General features: G+C 41.2%; 2 protein-coding genes across 4 annotated transcripts in view; both read right to left on the bottom strand.

The window, feature by feature from the left end:
• Positions 1-12,152, bottom strand: part of BCKDHB (branched chain keto acid dehydrogenase E1 subunit beta) — a 38,817-nt gene extending 26,665 nt beyond the window's left edge. Inside the window, exons 1-6 of one of the 3 annotated variants that reach the window (XR_014546792.1) lie at positions 11,935-12,152; positions 9,215-9,292; positions 8,695-8,763; positions 7,039-7,172; positions 6,114-6,269; positions 4,607-4,715 (exon numbers count right to left, since the gene is read on the bottom strand). Coding sequence is in view for 2 of the 3 variants with exons in the window: in XM_083608149.1 (XP_083464275.1) it covers positions 4,607-4,715; positions 6,114-6,269; positions 7,039-7,172; positions 8,695-8,763; positions 9,215-9,292; positions 11,935-12,079 (691 nt within the window). In the remaining variant the exon portion in view is untranslated. Of the gene's footprint in view, positions 1-4,606; positions 4,716-6,113; positions 6,270-7,038; positions 7,173-8,694; positions 8,764-9,214; positions 9,293-11,548; positions 11,570-11,934 lie in introns of those variants that run through there. The other 2 variants (XM_083608149.1, XM_083608150.1) reach the window with 2 other exon arrangements.
• Positions 12,153-17,436: 5,284 nt separating this feature from the next.
• On the bottom strand, positions 17,437-19,931 carry LOC310760142 (nuclear receptor subfamily 0 group B member 2-like). The gene is made up of 2 exons (XM_083608154.1): positions 19,257-19,931; positions 17,437-18,124 (listed from the first exon to the last, which is right to left on the bottom strand). The coding sequence occupies exons 1-2, from the start codon at positions 19,828-19,830 to the stop codon at positions 17,871-17,873; spliced, it is 828 nt and encodes a 275-aa protein (XP_083464280.1). The 5' UTR covers positions 19,831-19,931; the 3' UTR covers positions 17,437-17,870.
• Between the last annotated feature and the right edge of the window lie 7,383 nt (positions 19,932-27,314).

The raw sequence follows: 27,314 nt of genomic DNA, 5'->3' as shown, positions 1-27,314 counted from the left end.
CAAGGGCCCCCCAGTCCTCAGCAGCGGCTTTCTATTGCTGCAAAGAACAGCCAGCAGTCTGTGACATTCACATTTTCATTGAAATATGTTGCGTCATTCGATATTATTGACCATTCTCAGCCAAACCTTCTGCTAAAATAAAATAAGCTACTTTCTCTAGCTTTAAATGATTCCCATTTACCTCATTAGCTTAACTCAATACAGTGAAAGACCAAAGAAATCAAAAGAGAGCCTAAATATATCAGTGCTCATATGTGAATGCTGGTAATTTTAGATGTAAATGCTCTTTCACACTATTTTCCCACTAACAATGACATCTGCTCTTAGTTATATAATACTAGTGAAGTAATTATTCCAGCCTGGGCATTTTCAATTATAGTTTCCAGGTGTAATTCTAGTCACTCTAGCAACCCACAGAATAACACACAGCTATATAGTAAATTATTCTGAAAATAATTGTCAATCTTTCCTTGTATGCTTCTATTAAAGCTGCAGAAGTATTTTTCCCTTTGGACAATGAGGCCTTTTTACACACTGCTTCTTCAAAACTTCATATTTGGCAGCAACTCTGAAATGCTATAGTCCTGCAACCACAAGTTATCACCTGCTCTAAATTGGCTGTACCAGCTTCTTTTCCTTGAAGGGATAAGTACACTGATTAAATCATAAATTCTGTTACCATCATGTAGGCTCTACCTTCGTGGGATTTCAGAAAATTCCAGAATGACCACAGAATTCAGTTTCCTAAGTGTCTGTACTTTCATTTAACAACAGAAGAAGCAAATTTCTAAGCCACATGACTGCAGAGATAAGTTAATAAGTTTGTAGATAGTTGCCACATGCAGACATCACGTGAACAAGCCACAGCAAGTCCCAGGCCTGCGTACGTCCCCTTCCCCATGACCACAAATTGTTGTTGTGATGTCAAGATCTACAAACAAGTTCAATACAGCATAATCTATGCTTACTTCCAGAAACCAGCAATTTGAAGGTGGGGAGCAGAATGGTACAAGTATGAAAGGAGAATGGGAGAAGGATTTACAGGAAATGCCTAAATGTAAGAAGCACTCAGGGTAAAAGTGGGGAAATTGCTTGCTTGCTTGCTTGCTTGCTTGCTTGCTTGCTTGCTTGCTTGCTTGTTTGTTTATTATTTTTTCTTCATCATTTTGGATCAGCATATTCTGCCTAAAAAGGGTGGGCTGAGTCACAATCACTGGTGGAGGAAGAGGAGTTGGGGGGAGAGCGCACCGGCCCCGGCAGCGCGATCCCGGCAGGGTGCCATCACGGCTGGCCTCCTCCACCCGCGCTGGGCGCCCCGCCCCCGCCTACTCTCCGTTCCCTGATGCTGGAGCCTGAAGCTCCACCACTGGTCACAATACCTCCAAAGCAAATATTCATTACTTAGCTTGAGGAGAGCTGGGCTGTGGTGCTCGTTGTCATAAGAAAAACATTGTGGTACAGGATATAATAGTTTTCAAATATGGGTTAGACAGAAGCGTATAGAAAATGATATCAGTAATTTCGGGTTTATGCAACACTCTGCCTCCATCTGCCACCATACTGTGACTTGTGGGCTTCAGTTACTTTCAGCCATCTCAAGAAGACCCCGGAGCTAGAAATTTTGAGAATCTCTGGTCTTAGGTAAGCTAGGTTGAGAGTGTATGATTCACCAAAAGCCATCCAATTAATTTCATGTAGCTATAATTGTTGGAACCCAAGTCTCCCACTGCAAAGGCCAAAGTTTGCATAATGACAATCCTGTGATTTTTAAATAGATATTGTAACATGAGGTCTAATTTCAGCTGGAAATTAGAACTTTATTAACAATAAAAATCAATGGAACCAGTTATCTAGCATTACCAAAATGCTTGGCTCAGCTGGAACTTTGCACAAGCCCTGGAATGATGTGACTATGTTAGCTTTACTCTGAGGTATGAGTGCAGTGCCATGGCAAAGGAATCAGAAAAAACTGTGGTTTAAGCCAAATCTTCTCCCACGAAAATAACTGTGCAGTACCTGTGCAAGGAATGGCTTATTTTAATAGACCACAAGCCTCATTAGCCCTCAGAACCTTTGCCATATCTAAGGCAAGCATATGCTCTTGTTTGGCTCTGAGGACATCCTCTGGCAAACATCTTCCACCAGTAACTGGATTAATTCTAAATTTGCATTTCCTGGGAAACACTGCCCCCATTCCCCACTAGTGACACATTAGTCGCCTGGCTCTATGTCATGTTTAGTCAGAAACCCCTTACGAACATCCTGCAGCTATGGAGTGAGTAACTTGTGTTGATATATCAGAAATGACAAGTTAATTAGCATTTAATGTCCCTTTCAACCCAGCACTGTTAAGTTAATCACCCTTTGCACAGAACTAATGGCAGCTTCCGGTTGCAGAATGCCCTCCTCGGTGATGTGTGCCTATCTCCTTCATTATTAACATTCAAGAGAAAGTTCAAAATGTTCCTGTTCACTCAAGCATTTTATAACTGAAAGATGTTGTCCACATCAAACTTGTAATTATTAGCTGTGAGGATACAAGACTGCTTTATTAAAAAAAAAGGTTTTCAGGTGCTTTAGATTATGTTTTTATTTTATTTTTAATTGTATTGTTTTGCAGCTTTGTTCTTTACTGCCCTGGGCTCCTTTTTATTATTGTTAATTGTTATTAGCATGATTATTTCTCACCTGCAAAGCTTCCTCCAACTAACATTCTATGAATATTCATAAATCCGAAGTCATGCATTTGGCAGTGCTAGTGTTTGATTTTATTTACAATTAATTGCAATAGAAAAACACATCTTTGTGACAGGGCATTTTAAACGCTGATTAAAAACAAGCTAGTTTTTCCCATCTTACCTGCCATGTCACTATAACAACCACTGATGCAAATCATTTCTGCACCACTCATGTCATATATGATAGAATTAAATGAAACTGAAAAGGTCATAAGCCATAAGAATACTCTCTCCACAAGATACTTAAACCTGATAATGTCAAGGTGACTCATTGTTTCCTATGAATTACCACTATGTGCTCTTGATTCACTAGCAAATATAGTTTAAAAATAAACAAACCAAACACTATGTAAAATTTATGTTTTGTTTAAAACAATTCTTATATTTTGAATAAAGCAGTTTTAAAATGTTGCTATTATTAAAATAACTGACTTCTGTATTCACCATAGTACTTTGCATTGCTTCCTCCTGCATCAATATCTTTACAAGACAATGCACACTGACAAGTCTTGCTAAAAATTAAACTAAAAACCTTGTTTAAAGGTACAAAAGTGTATTTTTTCACCAATATTATAAATTATGCACCTAATAAAAAGACAAACAGCTTATTTCCTTCTCTCTCTTATTTTTGGCACATCAATATTTTCAACAACAGGAAATATGTACTATTTTTCCCATGAAAACGTGAAAAATTCAACTCTTTTGTATATTACTGTATTTACTCAAATCTAATGCTCACCTTTTTTGGCCAAATTACAGTGTGAAAATTAAGGCGCGCATTAGATTTGATGGCACATTTACATTTGCTAGCAAATACTTTTTGGGGTTTCAAGGTTCTGAAAATGGAGGTGCACATTAGATTCCATGGAGCATTAGATTTGATGGTGCATTAAACTAGAGTAAAAACAAACATTAAAAAAAAATGCTAGCAGGAAGACTACCTAAAGCCAAAGGTGTATGTATGCAGGGCAAGAAGCTGGATCACACCTGAATAGTCTGCCTTGATAATAGCCCAAAACCTCCATTTCTAGCCTAACTGAAAATTGAGAGCCTCCTCCCACATGATACATATATTAAGACCCAAGTTCTTTCTTGACTGTTTGTACTAAATGAATTGTTCCTTTGATAAATAAGAGAACATTGATTCAGCACTCGAGCAAACGCTTTAACAGATACAGGCCCAGTTCACATATAATGCTAAGCCATAGTTTAGAGTTATAAGGATGAGCCACAGCAAGTTGCAGCTTATGCTCACTGTCCACCTCACTTCTTCTAAGACAGCTGTGATAAAGAAATTGAATGTTTCCATTAATTGCAGATATAGCTGAATGAGAAATCTAATCTTAAATATGATTAGTGAAAATAATCCTATTTCATAAAGTTTGAAACAAGCTCAAACTACTATGGCCAACTTAAACCTCTTTAAACAGATACCCTGGGCCATTATTATAGCAAAATACCCTTAACAGTGAAATAGTCCTATTTCATTCTTCAGTCATTAATAAAAGGCTACCTTCCAGCTGGTCAGGCAACCTTCAGCCTATTAATAAGGGAGGCAAATCCATAGTTGTCAGGCAGGAAATCTTTCTTTCAAAGATCTTAAACAAACAATAGCAAACTATCTGTGCACCACCACCATCAGAACTCAACACAGTGGGACATTATTAGTAGTATTCTTTCATATGAATAAACACACAGGAGTATGCTTTAAATAATCTATTTCTTCATATCCAAGCAAATGTTCGATAAACGAAATAAGGAAATGAGTAATTTAAGCTGGCTGCTCAAATAGACCATGCTTCCTTATATGCCTATACAAAACATCATCTTCATTCACTTATTTTTATGTTGTGCATAAAAGCCTTTACCTGCTGCTCTGTACAGTATTTTAGGTTCAAAGAATATACAAGGGTTTTTATCTTCTATGCATGATAGCAATAGTCCTTTGGCTTCTACAGGACCTCTTGGAACAACAACCTGGAAAAAAGATAGAATAAGAAAATCTACAAAACAAAATACTTCGCTTATTAAGAGGCTAATTACAGAAGCAACGTAGCATACCTATCACCTTCTTATACTACTATTTCTATTCAAAGTTTAATAACTACCATTATTCAATCATCAAAACTAGCTCAGAAATACCTGAAAGAGCCTACAGTTCTCTACTGTGACCACTGCATTCAATGCATTTTTTTCTGAAATATGAGCACATTATAGAATAAAAAAATCTACATCTGGTCAGAGTTCAGAGTAGTTATCAGGTATATACAAATCAACAACACAAACAGTCTCTCTATGGTTTTCTTCAAAGAAGACTAATGGCTCAAGCTACATTTTAAACTGGCTTGCTTCAGTAGCAATTAAAACTGGTGTGGCACAAACTACAGTGGAACAAACCAAGATTGAACAAACTTACAAAAAGAGCCTCAGAAGCACAGTACTGAAACATCACTGTATGCTATCTTGCATTGCTTTTAGAACAGGCTTGAATATAATCCTGAAAATATTATCCAGTGACACTGCTGTACCTATACACTTTATCTGCTACTTGCCCCAATAAATTGAGGGCAAAACACTAAGGCACATCAGAAGCTAAACTCAGGCCAATGCAGTCTGCCCTAAATATCAACTGAAATTCTGATTGTGGCACTTGTTCAAAAGCAATACCATTCGACTGACAGTATAACTGTCTTCTGACAATTCTGTTTGATTCAAGTACACTGGTATTTGATCTGTTACGAGTTTATTAAAGGCAGCTCTAATCATCACTCTTCAAACCTGAGAGTAATAAAGGGACTCTACTCAAGTAGCCATGCTGGCAAAAGGTTCCCAGCTGATAGTTCCTAAAGATTTCCCAAGAGATTTCATAAGTTCTTCTCTAAACCATGCTCGTTTTTGTGTGAAGTATAAACAGCTTAATCATACAAAGAAGTGATCCCCTACTTTCAGACTGAAGTGATACATTCCAGCAATAACTGCAATACACAAGTCCACTGACTGTGAGGTGCAACTTTTTAATGCATATTTGATAGCGTAGCACTTCGTTCTTCAATGAAGACTCAAGCTCAATTCAAATGTTTGGTTTTAATTTAATTTTAGCATTTAATTTTGGGGTGGTGAAGTCCTCACAGTACTCTGCTACCACATTAGTAGTGATCCTTATACATAAAGGAACCATGTGAAAAATTAGTTAACATGTCAAAACATGTTAACAAAAAAGGGAATCTACAGAGTCCATCTGCAAACATCACCAGATTCATTCACAAGGTAACATGGCAATTGCTTAAGTCACAGAGAGCCTCCCATGAGGAATAGTTAACTGTAATGGTAAATCCACACCAATTATAATAAAATCCATTTATCCAATTACCATACCTTTAGTCCTGGACAATGAGCAAAAAAGGCTTCAGGGCTTTGAGAGTGATATAATGCACCATGACCCACACAACCCCAAGGGGCTCTTATAGTGAGGCTTCCACAATCAAAGAGATTTCCAGAGCGATACCGATACTTTGCCGCCTCATTAACAATCTGAGGGGAAGATACATTTATTTAATTAATCTTGAATGTACTCAGGCACACACATACTATGCATTTTGATCGTTCATGTTCCATTGTACAATATTAAGCAGGAACAGACACCCCAAATCTTAAAACCAAATGCTAATAAATTTTTACATCATTTTCTTTGCTTTGCAACACACTTCCTTGAGCCAGCTACACATGTAACACAGATTTCTAGTATCTGATTCCTACAAATTACCCTTATGTGTTGCTCTTTATTATTTCTGTGACAAAGTACATTTTATCAAGTATGCAACAGCCGAAGTCAAAGCTAAATACAAATGTTCAGTTTTTAGCCTAGCTCCAATACTTTTTCACTGAGGGCTGCCTCACATTACAAGCAGCAGCAAGAAGTAGCACCAAAATTGCATTCACACCTCTACTTTCCACCACTTTTTGAAATGTCTGCAAGGGGACTCATACATTTCCCCTCTAAAGAGATACAAGCGTACTATCTGCCCACAGGAGAGCTGTAAATTTTCTTCTTCTTCTTGCATGTTAGAAGGATGAAGAGCAAGCACAGGCACCACTGCATTCACACATACAATTTTGGTGCTTCATGTAACATGCAAAGTGCCAAAACCTTATCAGCATCCCCACCTAGTGCAGTCATATTGACATTCTGCTTCAGCCTCCCTCATGTCCAATCCCATTTCTGTTCAGCTTTTCATTACTTTAAGGAAAAATAACAATAAACTGTTATTCTTATTTTCAGCATCTTAGATTATGCACCAACCTGATCAAAGGCAGGGTAGATATAGTCAGCAAACTGAATTTCTGCAATGGCTGTAGCACCAGTTACTGCAACTCCAATGCCAAATCCTACAATTCCTTGTTCGCATAAAGGAGTATTGAACACTCTGTCTTTACCTACAAAAAGAGTTTCTCTTAATAAACCTTTTAAAATAAGAATATAGGGTAGATGCGCAGATGCAAAAGATACTTCTCAGAGTACAAGCTACTTAGTGGAATTCAGGAGCCTACAAAGTGACAATAACTTTTTTTACTAAAAGCTACTGTCAGTAGTAGTGATGTCAGAGAACAATGATGGGAAAGTCTGAAGCCACAGAGCTTTTCTCCAGTAACTTTTGTTTGTTTTGAAATATGTTCAATATTTTATTTGGTGTGGTTTCTTATCACACCCAAGCTAAATTTACTTATCTATAAACATTTAATGTATCATGTGTAAGTGGACACCTAAAAACATAGTTTGATATATTTATGAAATGTTACCATATGAATCACTTTAGCTTTATGCAAGCATAGCTACAAATATACCTACTGTTAAAAGGGGCCATTGTTACAATATATACTACTAATATGCAGACAAAGAAACTTGTGTAAGGGTAAGGAAAGTAACACCTACACTAGTAACTGTTTATTAATGTTGCAGTTGCAATATATTTGTGATCAGAGCAACCCTAACCACTAATCCATGTTGCTGGCAGGGGTTAGGATTGGGAGAGGTTCCACTGGGCTCTACCAGTGTGGAAGGAGTTGTGCTGTCCCAGAAGCCCCTGCCAAAAGTGCAGTGGAATGCACACTACTAGCCATGTTCTCACTAGCAGCAACCAGAGTAAGTTTCCCACACAGTGCATTTCACTGGTAGATCTAAAGCCAGTTTAAAACAGAAGTGTGCAGATCTCTGTTTCCCCACATACCACAACATAAAAAAACCACCCCACGTCAGACGTCATTAATAACAAATCTTAGCCTACTTGTTTCATTTGCAAAATGTTATAGTTGTTCTTGATATATCAACATGTAGAATGTTGTTCCTTGCAAATGCAATCTTTCCCCCTTGTTGGGCAAATTGAATTGCTGAGCTCTATCAGCGTATACCACAGACCCCAAATAAAACCATCTCATGTCAGAAGCACAATCTAACACAAATGAATGCACTGTTCTAACAAAGCTTAACATTAAATGAAAATTTGCTATGTTTTAAAATGCTAAATAAGGGATTCCTTGGCGCAGAATATTAATAGTTCTGCACATCCTGCATAACTGTCAAAGGGCCTAAAAATCATTCAGTTTTATTAACCTTCAAAACCAAGGTGAACTAGGCTGTAATTCTATACAGGACCCACTTTCCTAGAAGTAAATCCTTCTTACCTCCACCAGGCTTACTTCTAAATAGACATTATAGGACTGTGCTGTTAGCCCATTTTTAAACTTTGGAAATAGTTGCCTGCATTGGCTGCTCTGATCACCTTTACAAGAAGGAAATAACAATTTCTCAAGTGGAATCAAACATATAACCTCTCTCTCTATATATATAATATTATATATATATATATATATATATATATATATATGTGATATAATAGTTAATGTGAACAGGAAGAGAAACAACGATCTGGCAAATGAATCATATAAGTTGTAAACTCACCATATTTGTCTCTCAAGCCAAGAGTGCACCTAAAGACTCCCCCAAAGGATACATCTTCACCAAATATTACTGCAAGTGTACAACAAGGAATTAAGTAAATAATTGCTCAAGAATACAAAATGATTCTTAGTTAATAATGATTAGTAATTAAAAGGAATCTCAAGTTCAACCTGACCCTTTGCATACTTTGCATTATATTATTCAATATAATCAAAACTCTGGCTGCACAGTAGCAGGATGTATAGCTACCACCAGGCCTATTGCTTACTTTGTGAGATTATGGCTGGTTCTATCAAACTTATTACCATATCGTGGTTCTGAATAGTTTCTAACAGATCAAAGTCACTGCTTGATTTTTTTAGAATTCTACTATGTTCTTGTGCTACATAAATCTCAAATTAATTCGTATTTACATACAAGTTTTACCTTAATTCAGTTTTAGTTTAAGAGTGTGTATTCAATAAAAAGGGCTTCTAACAAAAGAACCTCCACAGACATAATTTTAGATATAAAACTATACCTGCTGTTGGATCTTTCGACAAGGCATTATCCAAGGCACTTGTAATGGACTGGAAAAGGTTCATTTTCTGTGTCTGGCCTGTGCAAAGAGACCAATAAGTTAAACAAGACAATGGTTAAATACCAAATACCTGAAATATTGGGTTCCAATCCACAGAGACAGCATGATATATTTCCAATCTACAAGATTTTCCATGATCCCAGTGCCTTCAGCTATTCACAGTTCATTTCACTACCTATAACTTCATAAAGGGTCCATGCAATAAGGGTTAAGATTTCTTGTTAGCTATCACTTTCTGTGCTATTGATTGTAGTTGAGCACTTCATAAGGTCAAATGAAACACCTAAAGTATGAAATGTTCATCACTCATCAATAGTTAATTGTCTTTCTTGTACATTAAATAGCTTCTGCTATTCTGCTTCTGCTATTTAATCCAAAAGCTGAATAATGAAATTTTAAGACACATTCACCATGAATAATCTTTGGGGGGCTCAGTTTTGTTCAATACCTTTGCCTACATACTAAGGTTGCAATCCTAACCCCACTTACATTGGAGTAAGCTACAATTAATTAAATAGGATTACATCTGAGTAAACATGGATAGGATTATGTTTTTTAATCACTGTACTTTTCAGTAACAGCTTAAGATGGGGAATGGGGGATGACTGAATAATACATAGTGCAAATTCCCCTCTGCGGTACTGTAATATTTGGATGTTGCTGGTTTGAACTGGTTTTGCACTGTTTCAATTGAAATTTTATCGAATTATTTTAATTGTAACATTAAAATGTATATACTCCACTCTGGGACCTTATGGAAAACCAGATTGTAAAACCTATTATTATCAACTAGAAAAAATACTGGGAAAAATATTGTACAGAATTGAAATGAGCTATTTCTGTTTCTTATTGAAATATAAGAAACAGATAAAGCAGGTATTTGGAATAATGAAATGTCTCCACCCCTAATGTTCTCACCTAGCCATACACAGAAGTAGTCAAGCCTTGTGCACAGCATAGTTATATCACATAGGGGTCAGTACTGAGACTCACAATAAACTAGCAAACCAATGAAGATAATAGGCCATCAGCATAATTTATAGCAGAAATCACTGGGGTCATTTTTCTGCACTGAAGTACTATATGTAGATACCATGCCCTACAACAGCTCTTCTAGAGAAGTACCCAATTGTTTGCCTTTGTTCATGTGAATGTAGACATTATGTAACATTATATATATATATATATATATATATATATATATATATATATATATAAAATATATATATACACACACACACACACACACACTTTTGGATGCACTCATAATAGGCTATCCTTTTAGCATTCTTCCACCGCCAGCTGTTCAATGGTATTTAGGAAGCAAGGAAGTGGAATTACTTAACAGGTGTAACTGTCTATCTCTGCACCCTAAAGTACAAAATCATTATAGTTCTGAAGCCTGACTGACGCAATTTCTCTTCACGAAGTGACCTCATGTACGAACTATAAAGTAGCACAGGTCACATCTCCAAGAATTCATTTCAGCTTATGTAAACTTTTGAGTTTTAAAAATCTTCTGTACAGATAAATCATGGCAGGCTGGTGTCACAGAGTTCTAGTAGTACCATCGTTTACATATACAGTGGTACCTCGGTTTACGAACTTAATCCGTTCCGGAAGTCCGTTCTTAAACCAAAACCGTTCTTAAACTGAGGCGCGCTTTCCCTAATGAGGCCTCCCTCCACCGGTGCCCTTTCACTGTTCGGCTTCCATTCGTAGTCCAAGATAAAATTCGCAAACTAGGACACTACTTCCGGTTTTGTGGAGTTCGTAAACCTAATAGTTTGTAAACAGGACTGTTCGTAAACTGAGGTACCACTGTACGCCTGTGTGTATGGCAGGCGGTTTTCATGATTTTTACTGTCACTCCTACCCACAGGAGTGTGTGTTTGTCAGTAACATCTCTCACTCCCTAGAATCAATATTTACAGGACGCCTTGTTTTGGGAGTTCCACGTTCAAGGAGATGAAGGAGAAAAACCCTACTCCAACATTAAGTGAATGTGACCAGATGCAAAGAACTACAGCAAACTACCAGCTGGGTGCAAGCCTCCCAAATTCTGCCACAACTGCTAAAAAAACCTGCCAGTGTCCTTCTGTCCTCTTTGGCACCTGGCTGCCTTGCTGCTCTGCAGTACCACAATGAGGTGGGCAACCTGAATTTTAATAACGCGAGCACCACCACCCAAGGGGGGGGGGAGAGAGTAAACAAGTTTGATTTATTTCTGCCCCCCATTCACAAAGCGATCGCCCTCTAGCTCCAAGCCTTCACCCTCCCCAGCAGCAACATGAGGCTGAGTCTCCATAGGACAGCGGAACCAAGCGGGAATGAGAAGGGAGAGCGGACTGCACCACTTTAAGGGGACGAGGGGGTGGTGGAAGGTGCCTTTTTAAAATTCGGCTGCACGTAAAAGATTCTTCAGAAATAAAAGGCGCGGGACTTAGAAAAGGGGCCTAGCGCCTGGTGCGCGGTTTTTGAGTAACGGCATCCGGTGGGGTGTGTGAAAATATCTTTTTTTCTTTTTCCCCCTCCTTAAATGGTGCAGTCCATTCTACCGCCTCAGCTTTGCGCCGCCTCAGTCCGCCGGGCGCGTGGACGGGAAAGCGAGGGCGGCTCGCTTCTACTCAGGAGCGAGTGAGGAGGACGGAAGCTCTCACCATACTGGGTGGGCTCTGGGTCCGGCTGGAAAGTGAAATGCGCCGCGTGCCTGCGGCTCAGAGGCCCAGTCGCGAAACGTAGCCGCGGCCGAGGTCTCGACGCCGCCGCAGCAGCGCCGCGCAGCGCGAGCCCAGCGAGCGCCATGTCGGCTGCTGACGAGGAACGCGCGCGCGCGCCCGTGGTCTCGCTACGCCGACCCTGAGAAGCGCAGGCGGGGACCGCACCGGACATTCTCATTGGCAGCTTTGCGAGCGGGGGACGGGCCAATCAGAACCCTCCCTGCTGGGGCGGTGGGGTTGTGTTTAAAAATACCGAGCGAGACACTGCTCTGGAAGGTGGGGGGAATTGGCGTTGTAAGACGCATGCGCAAAGTATTGGTGTGGATTAGGTGCTAAGAGGAAATTGGGAGGTTCGCGTGTGATATAAAGGGAATCTTGGCAGCGATTTGACTTTTGAAACTGCAGAGTTGTACGGAAACGGCACTTCCTGCCCTTTTGTGCTCTCCCTCACCTGCAAGGATAAAAACAACAACAACCATGGACACATTCAGGACACACACACCCAAATAAAGATAGAAGCAAAGTTCATAAACTTTCTCAGGTCAGGTCTTATTTCTTGAGGGAGATTGCATTCATTTATTTGCTAGTTGTCAAACACGTTAGAAATCCCTTGCTAGGGCAAGGTGGAAGGGTGAGTGTTAGAGCATATGCTTTGCATACAAAACGACGCTGTCAACAAACTGCAGCACCTGAATCGAGACTCGCTTAGCTTAATCGTTTCTTAAGCATGCTTATTTGAATTAATGAAAAATGCAAATATTTTCCATATGATGTCAAGGTGAGTTGATGGAAGCCCTGATATATCTTTAGAACACCAAATATGGCACCGCCATGAGAGGGACACCTGCAGAACATTCCATCCATGGAACCATGGTGCCTGCTGAAACAAGGTGGGTGTCCAGCAAGAGCAGCACAGGGGTGGCCCATGATGCACTCTGTACTCCTTCAGTCCACAGCCACACCGCCATGAACCGGACCAAACAATTTCCCTCAACCGTAGTCTGCCCTCTGCCATCCTCCACTTGCCTGCCTCGCAACCAGTTCATAGGGTGGCGCTGCCTGTCAGCTTCCCCCTTCTTAGTTCCAGGGTTGCATATGTAGAACTCAGCAGGGAGGAGGAGGGGGACAAAATTAGAATTCGTTGTCTCTGGCTCTACCTACGGTTGGTCTCCCTGCCTTCCACCCTACCAGTCTCGATGGGCACCAGCCACAAACGCTACAGCATCTTATTTACATCTTCAGACATTTCGCTTGAATGCCCATTGCAATGTAGTCTGCAAAGTGCATCATTCATGTTGCAATTCTCTGACAACCCACAAGATGGCATAGAAAAATAAGGAACAGCAATAAGTAGAAACCTTGCTTTAGTTATCTAGCGATGTACTAGGGCACACTAATGCAAGGATGGGGAGCCTGTAGGCCTCCAGGTGTGGCTGAACTCTAAGCCCCCCTCAGCTTCAATTACCAATGATCAGGGATGATAGAAGCAGCTGTAGGAATAGGATAGGGCAGAGTATATGGATTATGAATTTAATGCAGCACTGTAGGAGTCCATTTGTAAAATGGCAATGCCCGTCACTTCTGTCCATGTAAAATCCATTTTTGTCAACTTTGTCAATAATAAAACAGTGTTATCTTATTTGAAATGCTTTGCGATATAGCATCAAATGTGGACGTCCCCATCCTCCTTCATCTGGCCTCCTACAACAATTTTTCAGAGCTAATCTTGTTCTCTTCATCTGAAATACAAAATTTTTAATCATTCTTTGCCAATTCTTAAGAGAGGTAGGATGGAGAGAGAGAGAGGAAGCACTTGGAACAGATGTAGGAATGTAGGAACTATCATCATATTTACTGATGCAATTCAGCCCAAAATAGATATATTAAGCTTCTTCCATCTGCCCAAATTACACATAATCTTTTTGACTAAAGGAATAAAATTCAAATAATGTGATGTATTTAAATTTCAAGGGATCTGCATCCTTAAATAATGGAAATCTTTACAACGTATCAAGATGTTAACTTTTTAAAGTTCCAGTTGTGTATTTGAATTGACATTACAATACAAAAACAATTTATCCCAGTTAGAACATGGTCCAGCTATACTTTCTCAAAAACTGATAATTCAGTCCTCAATGCAGGGATTGTCCCTTTGGGATTACGTGTCATACAAATAATATTGTCCACATATGTTGTTTGCACTCTCCCTGCTATCCTTTAATGAAGGAATTATATCTTAATGCTACAGCCAGGGCTCCAGGGGGATTGTGAAGAGCAGACTTCCGCAAACTCAGCCCGCCAGATGTTTTGAGACTACAATTCCCATCATCCTTGACCACTGGTCCTGATAGCTAAGGATCATGGGAGTTGTAGGCCAAAAACATCTGGAGGGTCGTGTTTGAGGAACTCTGGTGAAGAGCATGAGTGAAAAAAGGAAATCTTGATCAGGTGATAGGGTCCCACTTCCTTCAGATCCCACATGGGATATTCCAAGTATCTGAGATTCTTTCCCCATTCCGGATAGTATTAAACAAAATATTCAAATAAGGTATTAGGCACTCTTGAATTTGTAAACAGCATCCAGGTGGGAAAGGGTTTAATGTCCAGGAAAATCCTCAACTTTTATGTCCAGATGGCAACCCTGTTATAAAAAAGACTGCCAAAGCAGTCTGGGCCTGGTGTGTTGCCATGCTTTAGCTTGCCAATGTTGATAACTGATTTCTTCTTCAGTATAAATGCTGTATTTGATAACTTTGTGTGCTCTTCTTTAAGTGGTTTCAAATGCAGATTATCCAAATATTGATTCATATTGTTCTGTAACAGCAGTGCTATTTTTCTAGAAAAAGAGGCGCCAGAACTCACCATGAATGCCTCCCCTTTTCTCTTAGAATGCCAATGGCACCAACCTGAGAGGTGCCGGAATTGAGTTCCCCCTGGAAAAAAGCCCTATGTAACAGTTACTTTGACTGATATAGGTTCAAGTAATAGCGTCAGAATCATTTGTTTATTATTTTTACCATCCTGGGTTTCTGAGCCGTTAGTTTATCTCAAAGAGAACACATGTGATTGCTTCTTTTTCTCCCCTTTTAACGTATTTGCTAAGAGTTTAGAGCACTGAACTTTGGTTTCACATAGTGGAGTGACTTGGCCACATAATGAGATTCCACAGCGTCCAGTTCCCATCTATGCTGCTCTAGCTTGGCATATATTCTAGCTGAACCAGTTTTTCATGTTTAAATTCAAGATCTTGAATAGTTTTTAAATAAATGTTCCTTAATAGGTTCATTACCTTGGATTTAATTGTAACCCTGCAGCAGCAGACCAAAGCTTGCATTTGATTTTGTACCATTGCTTTTCATCCCCTGAAGAATTTCTAGGAAATACTTTACAGTTCCTTCTAAAGCTTTAAGCCCACCCTGCTTTTCTTCCAAACTTCCCAACCCATGTGTATTCTACGTTTTCTCTACTGAATGGACTTCTGGCTGAAATTTGCAGCAAACAGCTCCTGTTCTGTTCACAGAAAGGTCAAATTGAGCACCACTATTTTAGTTGCTTGCTTCTCCACCCTTAAAAAGCCTGGTTCCACTTGTTCTTCATCCTTGCCGGAATGAGAATCAAATTATGTTAATTTTCACAATAAGAGAGTGTGTGTGAGGAAGTAAAAGCAGCAAGGTTGCTTTCTAAGACTGCAGTCCTAACCCCACATACCTGGTGGAGACAAAGGAGGCAAAACTACAATTACGTGGCTCTTCCTGTCATTGGTTTTGGCTCCACCTGCTGTTGGACTCCCTCCGTTCTGCTCTACCATTCCCCAGCTGCTTATGCATTGAAGGCTTCCAGCTTGCTTCCTTTATTGATTGGTATTCCGGCATAATGATATTCCGTACTGAGCTAACCTGAAAATGATTCACCCATTCAGGCTGCAATCCTTCAGACAAATTACTTCCACATAAACATACATAGGAGTGTGTTATACATCTGGGTGACCCACGGCTCCATCTTAGCAACGTGTGCCTTTTATTCAGGTAGTCAATATTTTGAATGTCACTGATAGGAGCGCAACCCCCCCCCCCCTTCTAACTATTACAAGTAGAATAGTGAAGTTCACTGCAAGAAGTGAAGTTACAGGGAACCAGGCAGAGGCCTTTCTCGGTAGTGGCACCCTTCTTCCCATCAGTTTTCAGGAAGATAAATAACTACAACTTTTAGAAGACGTCTGAAGGCAGCCCTATATAAGGAAGTTTTAGGTGTTTGGTGTTTTATTATGCTTTTATATTGTTGGAAGCTGCCCAGAGTGGCTGGGGCAACTCAGATGGGCAGGGTACAAATTGTTGTTGTTGTTGCTGCTGCTGCTGCTGCTGCTATGACTACTACATGTTTTTGTCTTGTTACTAGTGGAGTGGACAAGTCCTCCCTGTTTTTGGTGGAGTAGTATACACTGAGCATTTGTTTCAATATGTATTTCACTTTCCTGAATATTTAAATCCAGTCTTATCGCGATTAGAATGCATTAAAAGAAAACAGCCAGCAATTTTGCAACCATCAAGCTGCATTGTTTAAATGTGTGAACAAAGACAAGGTATCGTTAACCGAGAACTTGCATACCGGTGTTGGTATGTGAAAAATAAAGGGCAAATTATATAGAGGTGGAATTCAAAGTGCACACATAAAGCTCAGGTTATACTAAATGCATTGTAAAGTTGCAGCAACATCCCTTTCAAGACATTGAAGCCCTGAATGTACTGTCATAAAACCTACTTAATTAGCAATTAAAAGACAAACCGGCATGTAGAAACAACTTCAAACCTAATGCTGCTCAGCAAGGACTTGCATACCCATGCTCACAAACATAGAGGTCACGGGTTAAGAGCTGGAAAAAAGACTGCAAGGAAAAGACTCTGGAAGCAGCCTTTAAGAGAGAGCTACAGCTAAGTGAGGGCAGGGTCGCTGGGAACCTGAGCCAACACCAGTTGTGGCACCAGGTGAGAGACTGTGGCAGTGGTTCTGGGGGAAGCCTGAGATACTTCAGAAATGGAGGCCCTAGACTTGTCTAAAGAATGCATGTGTTGACCTGTGAGCCATCTATTATGTGTTAACTGGAGAAAGGTGCTTTATAGAGTAATTGGCTTAGGCTTGGGTGGGAGGGGGGACTCAAAGCTCACACAGCCACATTTGTAAAGTGACAAAAATCCATACATTGCACAGGATATACCATTTAGCAGGCATGGCCAAACTTGGCCCTCCAGCTCTTTTGGGACTACAACTCCCATCATCCCTAGCTAACAGGACTAGTGGTCAGAGATGATGGGACTTGTAGTCCCAAAACAGCTGGAGGGCCAAGTTTGTCCATGCCTGATTTAAAGTGACCATAACTGTGTAGTATCAAAAGTATTGGTAACAAAATTAACTGAGCCACCTAATTTCAAAATTAACAGCAAATGCAAGCATCACTGCTTATATTAAGAACAAAGTTAAATAAAACATACTTTATTTTACATCACAGTGACGTCTGGGCTGTTTTGTCCTGTGCTGAACCATTAAATGTCTGGAAATACATGGGTGGCAAAGCGTTAATAAAAACAAGTGTAATGCAACAATAATAGGGAGGAAAGTCATTATCTAGTGGTGATTATCGGTAAAAGGGCAATAGAATGCTGGCCTCCATAGTATATGGATGACTGGTGAAATATATATATTAATGCAGATCACCAAAGAAACAGGAAATAGGCAAAACAGAGGAGAGTCCTACAGTGTGGTGGGGTTCTCCACAGGGGTGGGGGCAGATTCCAGTGCACAGAAAGCAAGGTTTCCTATTGTTCTGGGGAACTTGCCCCTTTTGATGATAGTCCTGGTCTTCTGTAATGTCTCATCAGATGTCAAATAAGGTCCTGTTTGGTGTAAAGTGTTTCCAGAAGTAAGGTGTTTAAGTCGACATCACCCAAGATGGGTTTGAAGAAGAGTTCTCCAATGGTATCTGGACTGAAGGTCCTCAGAAAACCAAGCGATTCCATCATCCAAGCATATCTCCTCCTGCTTCTGCTATGAGTCATTGAGACAAACTCTATCAGAGTATGCTGAGCTTCCTGTTGAAGGGCCTGGACATAATGGTGGCATTTTAAGTCGTGGAGGTCTGTAAAATTAGAAATAAGGAAATAAGGGAAATAAATGCATCTTCTCGTTGTGTTGGTTCTGAGAGCAGGAAAGTGTGAAGAGCTATGGCAATGCCATTTATTGCATGTTCGTTGGGAGTGTGGTCCATTTTTATCTTATGCTGGGTTCAGTGTTGTTGTTTTTTAGTCCCTCATTTTGGATTCCTGCTGTTTGTTTTATAGGTTAGATATTCTGATTTATATAACTCATGTTTTGATACACAGTATTGAAAACAGCCTTGTGAGGGATTGACTCCAAAAAGCTGGCTTAAAAATAAATAAGGTGGACGAAATCGAGCAGATGACAACTTCTTTCTAAATACAGAATGCCATAAAGTTTTTCAACTGGTTACCACTGCAGTTAGGCGTTTACTCAAAAGCCCACGGTAATGTTTCATGAATGAACCTTTAATTATATTTAGTGCCCCATGCTCTTGTCACTAATGACTCCATCCTCTTAAGATCTCTTTTGAAGGGTCTGCTACTCATTCCACATTTTTGTAGTAATTGGCTCCCTACATTGCAGCAGCACTTCCAGCTGGAAACAGGAACCTGTGTCCCTTCATAAATTGTTGGACTACAGCTCCCATCGTCCCTTACAATTGTCTAAATTGGATGGGGCTGATGTGAGTTGCAATCCACATCAGGAAGACCACAGATTCCCCACCCCTGGCTTATAGTAATGTAATATCACATTTACATTGTGCATTGTCCAGTATTGCCCCTGCATACATCTCCCTCACATTAGACTAGAGCCTAAAGTTTTAAGCGGTAAAGTAAATTTGGATATTTTAGCTCCCATACACCCACAACACCTGCATGTGTATTATATATAATACATACTTTTTTAAAAGAAAAAGTATATTGTAGTTTGAAAGTCAGAAAGGTTTAAAAATGGATTTTTGAAAACATGTAAAAACCCAATTAAAAATTCCTTCCTCTTAAGCAACTTTTAAATTTATTTCTGCACCCTGAACTGTGCAGTTTTAGGGTGCAATCCTGTCATTAAGTAAGTCAAGTCAAGCTGTTAAGTCCCTTGGGTATTAATAGGAGCAGTGCTCAAGGAACTGAGGGCAGGACTGCAGCCTTTGAAAATACCTGGACGAGACTTACCAGGATTAAATAGAACAATTCCTTTAAGATAGGCATATTCTTTTGCACAAATGTCTGCATTCCAGAACTTTCCCAGGAAATCCTTAATCTTCTGAACTTCTGCTAGTGATGCTCCCAAAGGAGAGTTCTCCAGTTTGTATTCACCTGCCGGAGACTGATTAAGGAGGACTGCTTTCAAGAGGCTGGGGACTGAGGTCTCTAAGAGTTCAAAGTCCACCCGTTCTTGAGCCAGACCCAGTAGGAAGAGGGGTGCCCAGCCCTGTCGTATCAAGAGGATCTGGTCCTCCAGGGGCAACTGAAAAAAAGAAGGCAGCTTTCTTATGAACGTGATAGTTTTCAGAAGCACTTCCGATGCTCTGTTGCAGGTGACACCCGGTATTTTCAGGATGACTCTTCGGTTTACCTCACAGGGGCAGCCAATATTTGGAAACGGAAAGGGAAGGGGGAAGCACTGGGGGTTCCCTTCGGTCTTCCATTGCTCTTCGTTGTTAAGGATTTGGTAGAGGATGCTCTGAGGAGAAACTGAGCCGCTGCAACATTTGCCACCCATCTCAAACGGCCCTCGAGCAGCCATAGCGGCTTCCTAAGAGAGTGCTCAGCCTGGGATCTTCTGCCGTTTGGAGAACTGATCAATGCGGAAATATAATGAGAAAACAGAAACGAGTATTCCTGACAACAAGGTAGGCATGGCGTGGTTTTTATACACAGGAAGCCGAACAGTAAATAGTGACCCCAGCAGCAGTTCCCTTGAACTTTATTTGCTCCTGACTGTTTTCATCCACAGCCAACCAAGGTGTGGCTAAACAAACCCTGACAGGGCAGAAATGGTCTGAATGAATGAGCAAGGGGGGGAGGGGGAAGCGAGTGTGACGTTTATGATCACGAATCACCTCAGCATAAGGGCAATTGTCTCCATGCCCCAACACCATGCACTTCATATGTGAAAACAATGGCTATTATTGCAGCCACACACTTTGTATTATAAGGTCACAGCCATGGCCCTGTCTTAAGAGTGAGCCTGCTGGCTTGCATTCTGCCATTATAGTAAGAAATTTGGGCAGTAGGTTCTATTCCTGCTCCTCCACGGAACTCACTGGGCGACCCTGGGCCTTTTAGTTTAACCTACCTCACTGGGTTGTGGTGCAGATAAAACAGGGATGGCTGGGAAAACTGCCATTTAAGCTCCTTGGACAAAAAGTGGGATATAATTGCAAACAAATAATTAATAAAAATAAACTGTCTTGTTGTTTCCTGGAACCAACATGTCCTGCAATGATCCCACATGCACAGAAAATCAGTTCACCTTACTACAGCTCCTCTTCTCATTCCCTGAACAGATGAACACTGCTCCGGAAGATTCCATGAACACAGCAGTGGGAACACGCTAGTTACTGCAGTGGGAGAATTTTAAGTTGAGCCTCTCGCCATTTCTACACCTGGTTCTGCTGCATGGAAGTGGGCGGTTTTCCCTACTCCCCATAGGTGAGATGTATAGGCAAGCAGAAACTGTTCTCTTAAGGCCTTTTGTCTGGAATTAATATTTCAGGAAAATGCACTCATCCACAGATGAAATCTGCTCAGTGAAAGCCATCAACACATCTCTCTCACATCTCTCTATAACGCACAGGCAAAAATCAGCCTGAGATGGTTGTGGCTAATGCCGATACCCAATTTTTGCTTTGTCTAGGCCGTGGGAATTCCTATTAATCCCGATTAACATATTAGCCCCATCTAGCATTTCATAGCATCCTTCTGTCGCCATAGGATTAGGGCTAGACACACTCTCCCTGTTTTGGAACTAAATCACTATTGGTGAGCTTTGTCACCTCACCTAATCCCTACCTGCTTGTGACACTGATGCCATTGCATCATATTGCTGCCTCATTTCCAACTCCTCCTCACAATGCCATCTCTCTCTTGGGTCAAGTTCTGGATATGGATAGCTCACGCAGCGCAAAGCAACCCACCCACACTGTTTTGTTAAGGCTTCAAGGAACTCTGGGAAAACCAAAGAAACCCAGAAGCTTTGGTTCAAGGAGCTGCCCAAGCCCTTTGCTTGTCTGACCGAACCTCAGCAGGAAGCCCCCTGAGCCACAGGAGGCAATAATGCTCGACCACAGATGTCTGTGTGCCCCTACCTACAGCATTTGTTTGTTGTTGCAATGAAAGGGATGCAGCTGGTGATAGATTTTGTAGAGAGAGAGACTCGGCCGGCACGCAGAACACCAGACTCCTGTTTTCATTATTCATTCCCTTTTGCATTTCACATTTTTGTCCTTGTCCTAAGATGTACAATATTAACAATGTGCAGAGACAGTCTCCAGCTATACTTGGAGTGCACATGCTCTGCTCTCCAACCAAGTTGCAAATGCTGGGGTGAGAACAGATCTGGGACGATAGTTTGCTGCTCTCCAAATAAGGAGAAGAAACGCACCTGCTTTAATAGGTTCTAAGTCCCTATGAGCCTCAAATTAAACACATGTTGAAATCGCAGGCTACATTTTAGATCCTCTGAAAGTGGGATTAGCAATGTTTTTGCCCTCCAGCCTAGTGGTTAATGCACTGAACTGGTGAATCAGGGATACACCCTGGTTTTTGTAGCGTTTGAGATTAGAATGATTAGCCAACAAACAACGGCATTTCAACTTCAAGACTGCAGCCATAAATTACAATGTCTTCTGGATCTTGCTACATGTAAAGCTTTTCTCATCACATTAATTTAACACTTGGATTTACAAGCCACTAAGTAACCACAAAAAGGTAAATGGAGAGCTCAGCAAGAGTGACAAAGGACATCTAACGATGAAAGCGATATGTCTGTGTTTCTGCCACTGATACATCCATGGGAGGGAATGGTACTCAGTCTTAGATGAACTGATGGACTGACAAGCCGGTCCCCAGCTCACACAAGCAGGACTATTAAGGCATCAATCCCGTGCCCTGTTACCTGGGAATTAGTCTCAGTGGAGCATAGAAGTATGTACGTCTGCTTAAAATAACATGGAAGTTCTTAGGTCCCACTTCTAAAATATTGAGCATAAGCATACACATATTTCAGGTGTTCAGGGGAAAAAGCTGCGGCTCTGCTTTCTGCCCCAGGTGGCATCAGAAACCTATTCTGGCTAAGGAAACCCAGCCAGATGGGTGGGGTATAAATCATAAATTAATAATAATAATAATAATAATAATAATAATAATAATAATAATATATTTAAAAAACTCCACATTAAAGGTTTAAACTCTGGGACCTTGTTGCTACAGTGTGGCAGAGAGTCAGAAACTCCAGGAAAGGCCAAGTTTTTATTGGTCATGATAAGGCATCAGCATATGACTTCTGGAACTCTTCCTTCTAGGCAACTTGCCATGTCACCTGTGGAGAACTGAGGCCAGGGCCACTGAACCTTTTTTTTTTTTTAGGCTGGGGGCACACTTGTGAATCAAGTTTCACAGAAGAAAGGCTAGTAATGTTCAGAACTCCCCTCCTTCAAAGAAAGCAAAATGCCTATGCTCCCCAAAACAAATAAAACACAGGAAAGAAAAGCAGGCCAACTTCCCTCCTCATAACCCAGACAATCTTTCCAACCAAAGAAAAAGCAAAGAACCCTCAAGGTTGTTGTTTTGTTTTGTTTTTTAAAAAGGGAGCATCCAGTGCTTTTTTCCTGGGGGGACGCAGGGGAATGTTTCCCCCTGCGCCCCCCCCCCAACAAAAAGCACTGGAAGCTCCCAATTTAAAAAAATTTTGTGTGTGAATCTAAGTTTGGCCTCATTGGGGGGCAGTATTTCAATATGAGTAGGGAAATGAGAGTGACCTTAAACATTTTTTTTAGAAAGAAGCATTGGGAACATTTGCCAGGAGGGTGTCTGAAAGCACCATGGTGTCCACAAGTGTGGTTCAAACCTTAGACCCAGGGAATCAAATGAGACCCAAACCCCTAAGTATCCAAAATGTTGTGCTAATGGGCCTAAATAAACAAACAAAGCCCACCTATAAATCAACATTATAAAAAGTTGCAGTCACACACACCCATCTTGGGGTTAAGGAAAGGTAGTTTGTTATATTGCTGTATATTTGCAGATAGTAGGTTAGAATATGACAGACACCTCAGGTCTATAGTACATGGGGGTATAGTATTTACTCCCTTTGAGTAAGTCTCAATCTGCCATCTTCTAAGTACAAATGGCTATGAACCATCCTTCTGGTCAGCTGACAAGCCTCAAGGTTGAATCCAATGACCTGCAGAAAACTGTAAAACAATCCAAGGACACAAAACCATGTTATCTATAAACTTTATGGATTTACTACAACACTTGAGTGATTAAACATTATCAGCTAGGAAACAAGTGATAAGGGATGCAGATAACCTGAGTGTGGAATGTTTAATATTTAACTGGAGTGCAAGCAGACGGGTATTGCTGGTGGTAGAGAGAAAATGGCACACGCAACACTTGCTGGGCTTTAAAACCCATCGTTGTGATGTTGGTAAGCCCTAAGTGTCACATAATTGTTGGAAGTACATATGAGAAGCCAGGGGGTCTTCTGTTAATCAAAGCTGCTGAAGTTTATTTGCATACCAACAGCATTGATATGGCCTAGGTAAAGGGACCCCTGACCATTAGGTCCAGTCGTGGCCGACTCTGGGGTTGCGGCGCTCATCTCGCTTTATTGGCCGAGGGAGCCGGCGTACAGCTTCTGGGTCATGTGGCCAGCATGACTAAACCGCTTCTGGTGAACCAGAGCAGCACACAGAAACACCATTTACCTTCCCGCCAGAGTGGTACCTATTTATCTATTTGCATTTTGAAGTTCTTTCGAACTGCTAGGTTGGCAGGAGCAGGGACCGAGCAATGGGAGCTCACCCCATCACGGGGAATCGAACCGCCGACCTTCTGATCGGCAAGTCCTAGGCTCTGTGATTTAACCCACAGTGCCATCCATGTCCCATTGATATGGCCTACCTGAAGCCATTTCCACCACACACCTTGGATATATTCTGTGATACAGTTATTGGGAAACCCCAAACGTAAAAGGAAGCTCTAAACAAATCCTCTGCACTTTAGGCTCATGAGAGCTGCAAAACACCTGCTTCCTCTCGCAATGGTTCCCAGTGGCTCAGTTTCCCTCAGGCCCATTGCTTCCATTGTTTCACGCTGAGGCAATTGCTACCAGGTGTGTGTCTGAACCGACCTGCCCATTACCTACCATATGAGAGGATTTTGGGAATCTTTTACAGGAGTCAAAACACGTCTCTGTTATGAATAAGTCTTTCCACCCTTAACTTTATGCCCAATTAAGAAGTTTACACACCACAGGAATCAAGAAAGATTGAAACAAAACATGAAATAAAGGAGATGACAGATATGGGTGCTGCTTCAGACAGCAATCAGCGGGCATCAGATCATACATTACATGCACAGCTTGTTCTCAAAGGATCCCTGACTACCCAAAGCCTGGAGAGTAGGCATAGTGATCTGCCACAGACACATGCTAAGAATGAAGAGAAGGAGGGAAGAGAAAGGTGTACCTTTGCGGAAGTAAGTGGAACCCATCAGGGACTAGAGTTCTGTGCCTTCTGCGTGAGGATTGAATTTCCCCCAGTTACTATCCTTTACCAGCAAGGCTACAGCATCTCTCTCAGCCATTCCTTTCTCCATGGGTTCAGCAAAGTGTGACTCTGGTTCCTGAGAGCATAGGGTGGAAAGGGGGTTCTGTTGGAGCTTGTTAGTTATCCCATGATTGAAAATCTGGGGTTTAAATGCTGCTTTGGACTAATGTAGACTTAGGGAAGGGTGTTCTTGGATGAGTGCATGTCCTTCATTTATTTCTTACAACTTCCTGTCTGTTCGTTATTTTGTTTACCTTGCCCAGTTTGACCCTGAGGGTCATCTAGTCCAATCCCCTGCAATGCAGGAATCTCAGCTAAAGCATCAATGACAGATGGCCATCCAACTTCTGCTTAAAAAGCTTCAATGAAGGAGAGTCCACCATCTTCTGAGGGAGCCCAGGGTCAACACAGTTCATGGTGGGAGGTCTCTTATTAAATCAACTCCTTCCAGTTGCAGTGGTGCTATGATCCATAGTCATAAACCCTAGAAAGTGTTGAGATTGACACCCACTGTTACAAGATGCTGGGTGTGATTTGCAGGTTTGTTTCAATGCACCTTCTGAGAGTCTGGTTTTATCAAGGGCAATGCTTTCAGAACTGGCCTTAGACCAAGGATGGAGAATCTGTGGTCCTCCAGCTGTTGTTGGGCTCCAATGATAGTAGGACAGCATCTACCACAGCACTTGTGAGTAGCAGACTAGCTTGGGATATAAAATGTGATTCACAAGGATAAACAATTTTAGCATTTTAGATCTGTCTGAATTGATTACTCCCAACTTCTATGATGTCACAGCAGAATCTGAGCCTTGCAATCACCTGCTCTCAGTACCAGCCCTCAATCCTGCAACTTGTGGAGTGATTGTAAATGAGGAAGCATTTCTAAAGAATGCGCAGAGTTTATTTCCTTACTGCACACCTAGAATTAAATGAAGAACTTCAAAACAGTCAACTGACTCCCAGGCTCAGAGGCAATTCCTTACCTTGGCAATGCTTACTAGGGAAATTAGTCTATATATCAGCATATTTCACCCAAGGAACAAATAGTTGAATGGTAGGCTGCAGCACTTGCCAATGCAGGTAAGGAAAAAACATCATTGATTTCTCCAAAAGCAGCTCTAGGCGATGCAAATTATTTTCTAGGAAATCCAGTTTTACAGCAGGAGCTCACCAACCACAGTTGTAAAACTGGCCAGCAGGTAGCAGAAGCAAAGCACAAATGAGACAGGAGCGTAGCAGAGAATTGAGAGAGGGAGAGGTTTTGCTGCAGACAGTTGTACAATCTCCAGACAGCTTTAATTCCTAATAATTAATTTCTAACTTTCTGATGCTGACTTCACCAGGGAGTATAGCAGACAGCAAATCACATGGTTCCAGATCATTTCCTCGCTGACTGTGGCTGATGAATTGCAGCATCTGGAGGACCACACTTTTGCCATCCCTTGATTATAGCAATAACTGGAGATGCTCTACAGATATGTATCTAAGTGCACAGTGAGCTAATTCCCCGGATGGCCAGATGGTGGGAAAGCCTTCCATTGAACCATTGCTCAGCCTCCTAACTGGTTGTGAAAATCTTCCTAATTATTATAGACAGTTGACAGCTGGAACAAAATGTTGCAAGGTGAAAGATTCTCTGAGGACACTCTGTTATATGCCCCCAGGTTTGGTTCCCACCCACCATGCAACTATCAGTCTGCATTGCATCTCCACTTAGCATATTCAGCCCTCATTGAGCTGTGTTCCCACCAACCTTGGGGTTCTCTCAAGCCTCCTGATAGTTCCCTTCTGTGTACAGAGGGTGCCCCTTTGGAGACAGACTTCACTATGAGGATATATAAGAGCATAGGAAGAGCCCTCCTAGATCATCAGACCAACGGCCCATCTAGTCCAGCATACTTCTCTCACATGGAACAATCAGGTGTCTATGGGAAGCCTGCAGGCAATCACTGAGTGCAAGAATGTTTTTCCTTCTATGATTTGCAGCAACTAGTATTCAGACGCATATTGTTTCCTACTAGGTGTCTTGCTAACAGTTCTGTGTAGCTCCTTTAAGACTAACCAGTTTAGTCTGCAATCCTATACACTCATATCAGGGAACAAGCCCTGTGGAGTTCAGTGAGGCCTACCTCTGAGTAGACATATGTAGGAGTAGAATTATTGAAGCATTACAAAAGGGTAAAGGACCCCTGGACGTTTAAGTCCAGTTGTATTTGACTATGGGGTTGTGGCACTCATCTCACTTCAGGCTGAGGGAACCAGCATTTTTTCACAGACAGCTTTCCGGATCATGTGGCCAGCATGACTAAACCGCTTCTGGCACAACTGAACACCATGACGGAAACCAGAGCGCACAGAAATGCTGTTTACCTTCCCGCCACAGTGGTGCCTATTTATCTACTCACACTGGTATGCTTTCAAAATGCTACATTGGCAGGAGTTGGGGCAGAGCAAGGGG

The sequence above is a fragment of the Podarcis filfolensis genome (assembly GCF_964270895.1).
Source record: "Podarcis filfolensis genome assembly, chromosome: 3".
NCBI classification, from domain to species: Eukaryota; Metazoa; Chordata; class Lepidosauria; order Squamata; family Lacertidae; genus Podarcis; species Podarcis filfolensis.
This window is presented reverse-complemented; position numbering and strand designations above follow the sequence as displayed.

Coding starts and splice junctions, on each gene's coding strand:
- LOC310760142 (XM_083608154.1), bottom strand. CDS start 19,830: ATGGCTGCTCGAGGGCCGTTTGAGATGGGTGGCAAATGTTGCAGCGGC. Junction 18,125..19,256: donor AATTGTTCTATTTAATCCTG/GTAAGTCTCGTC, acceptor CTAATTTTACAG/ACCTCCACGACTTAAAATGC.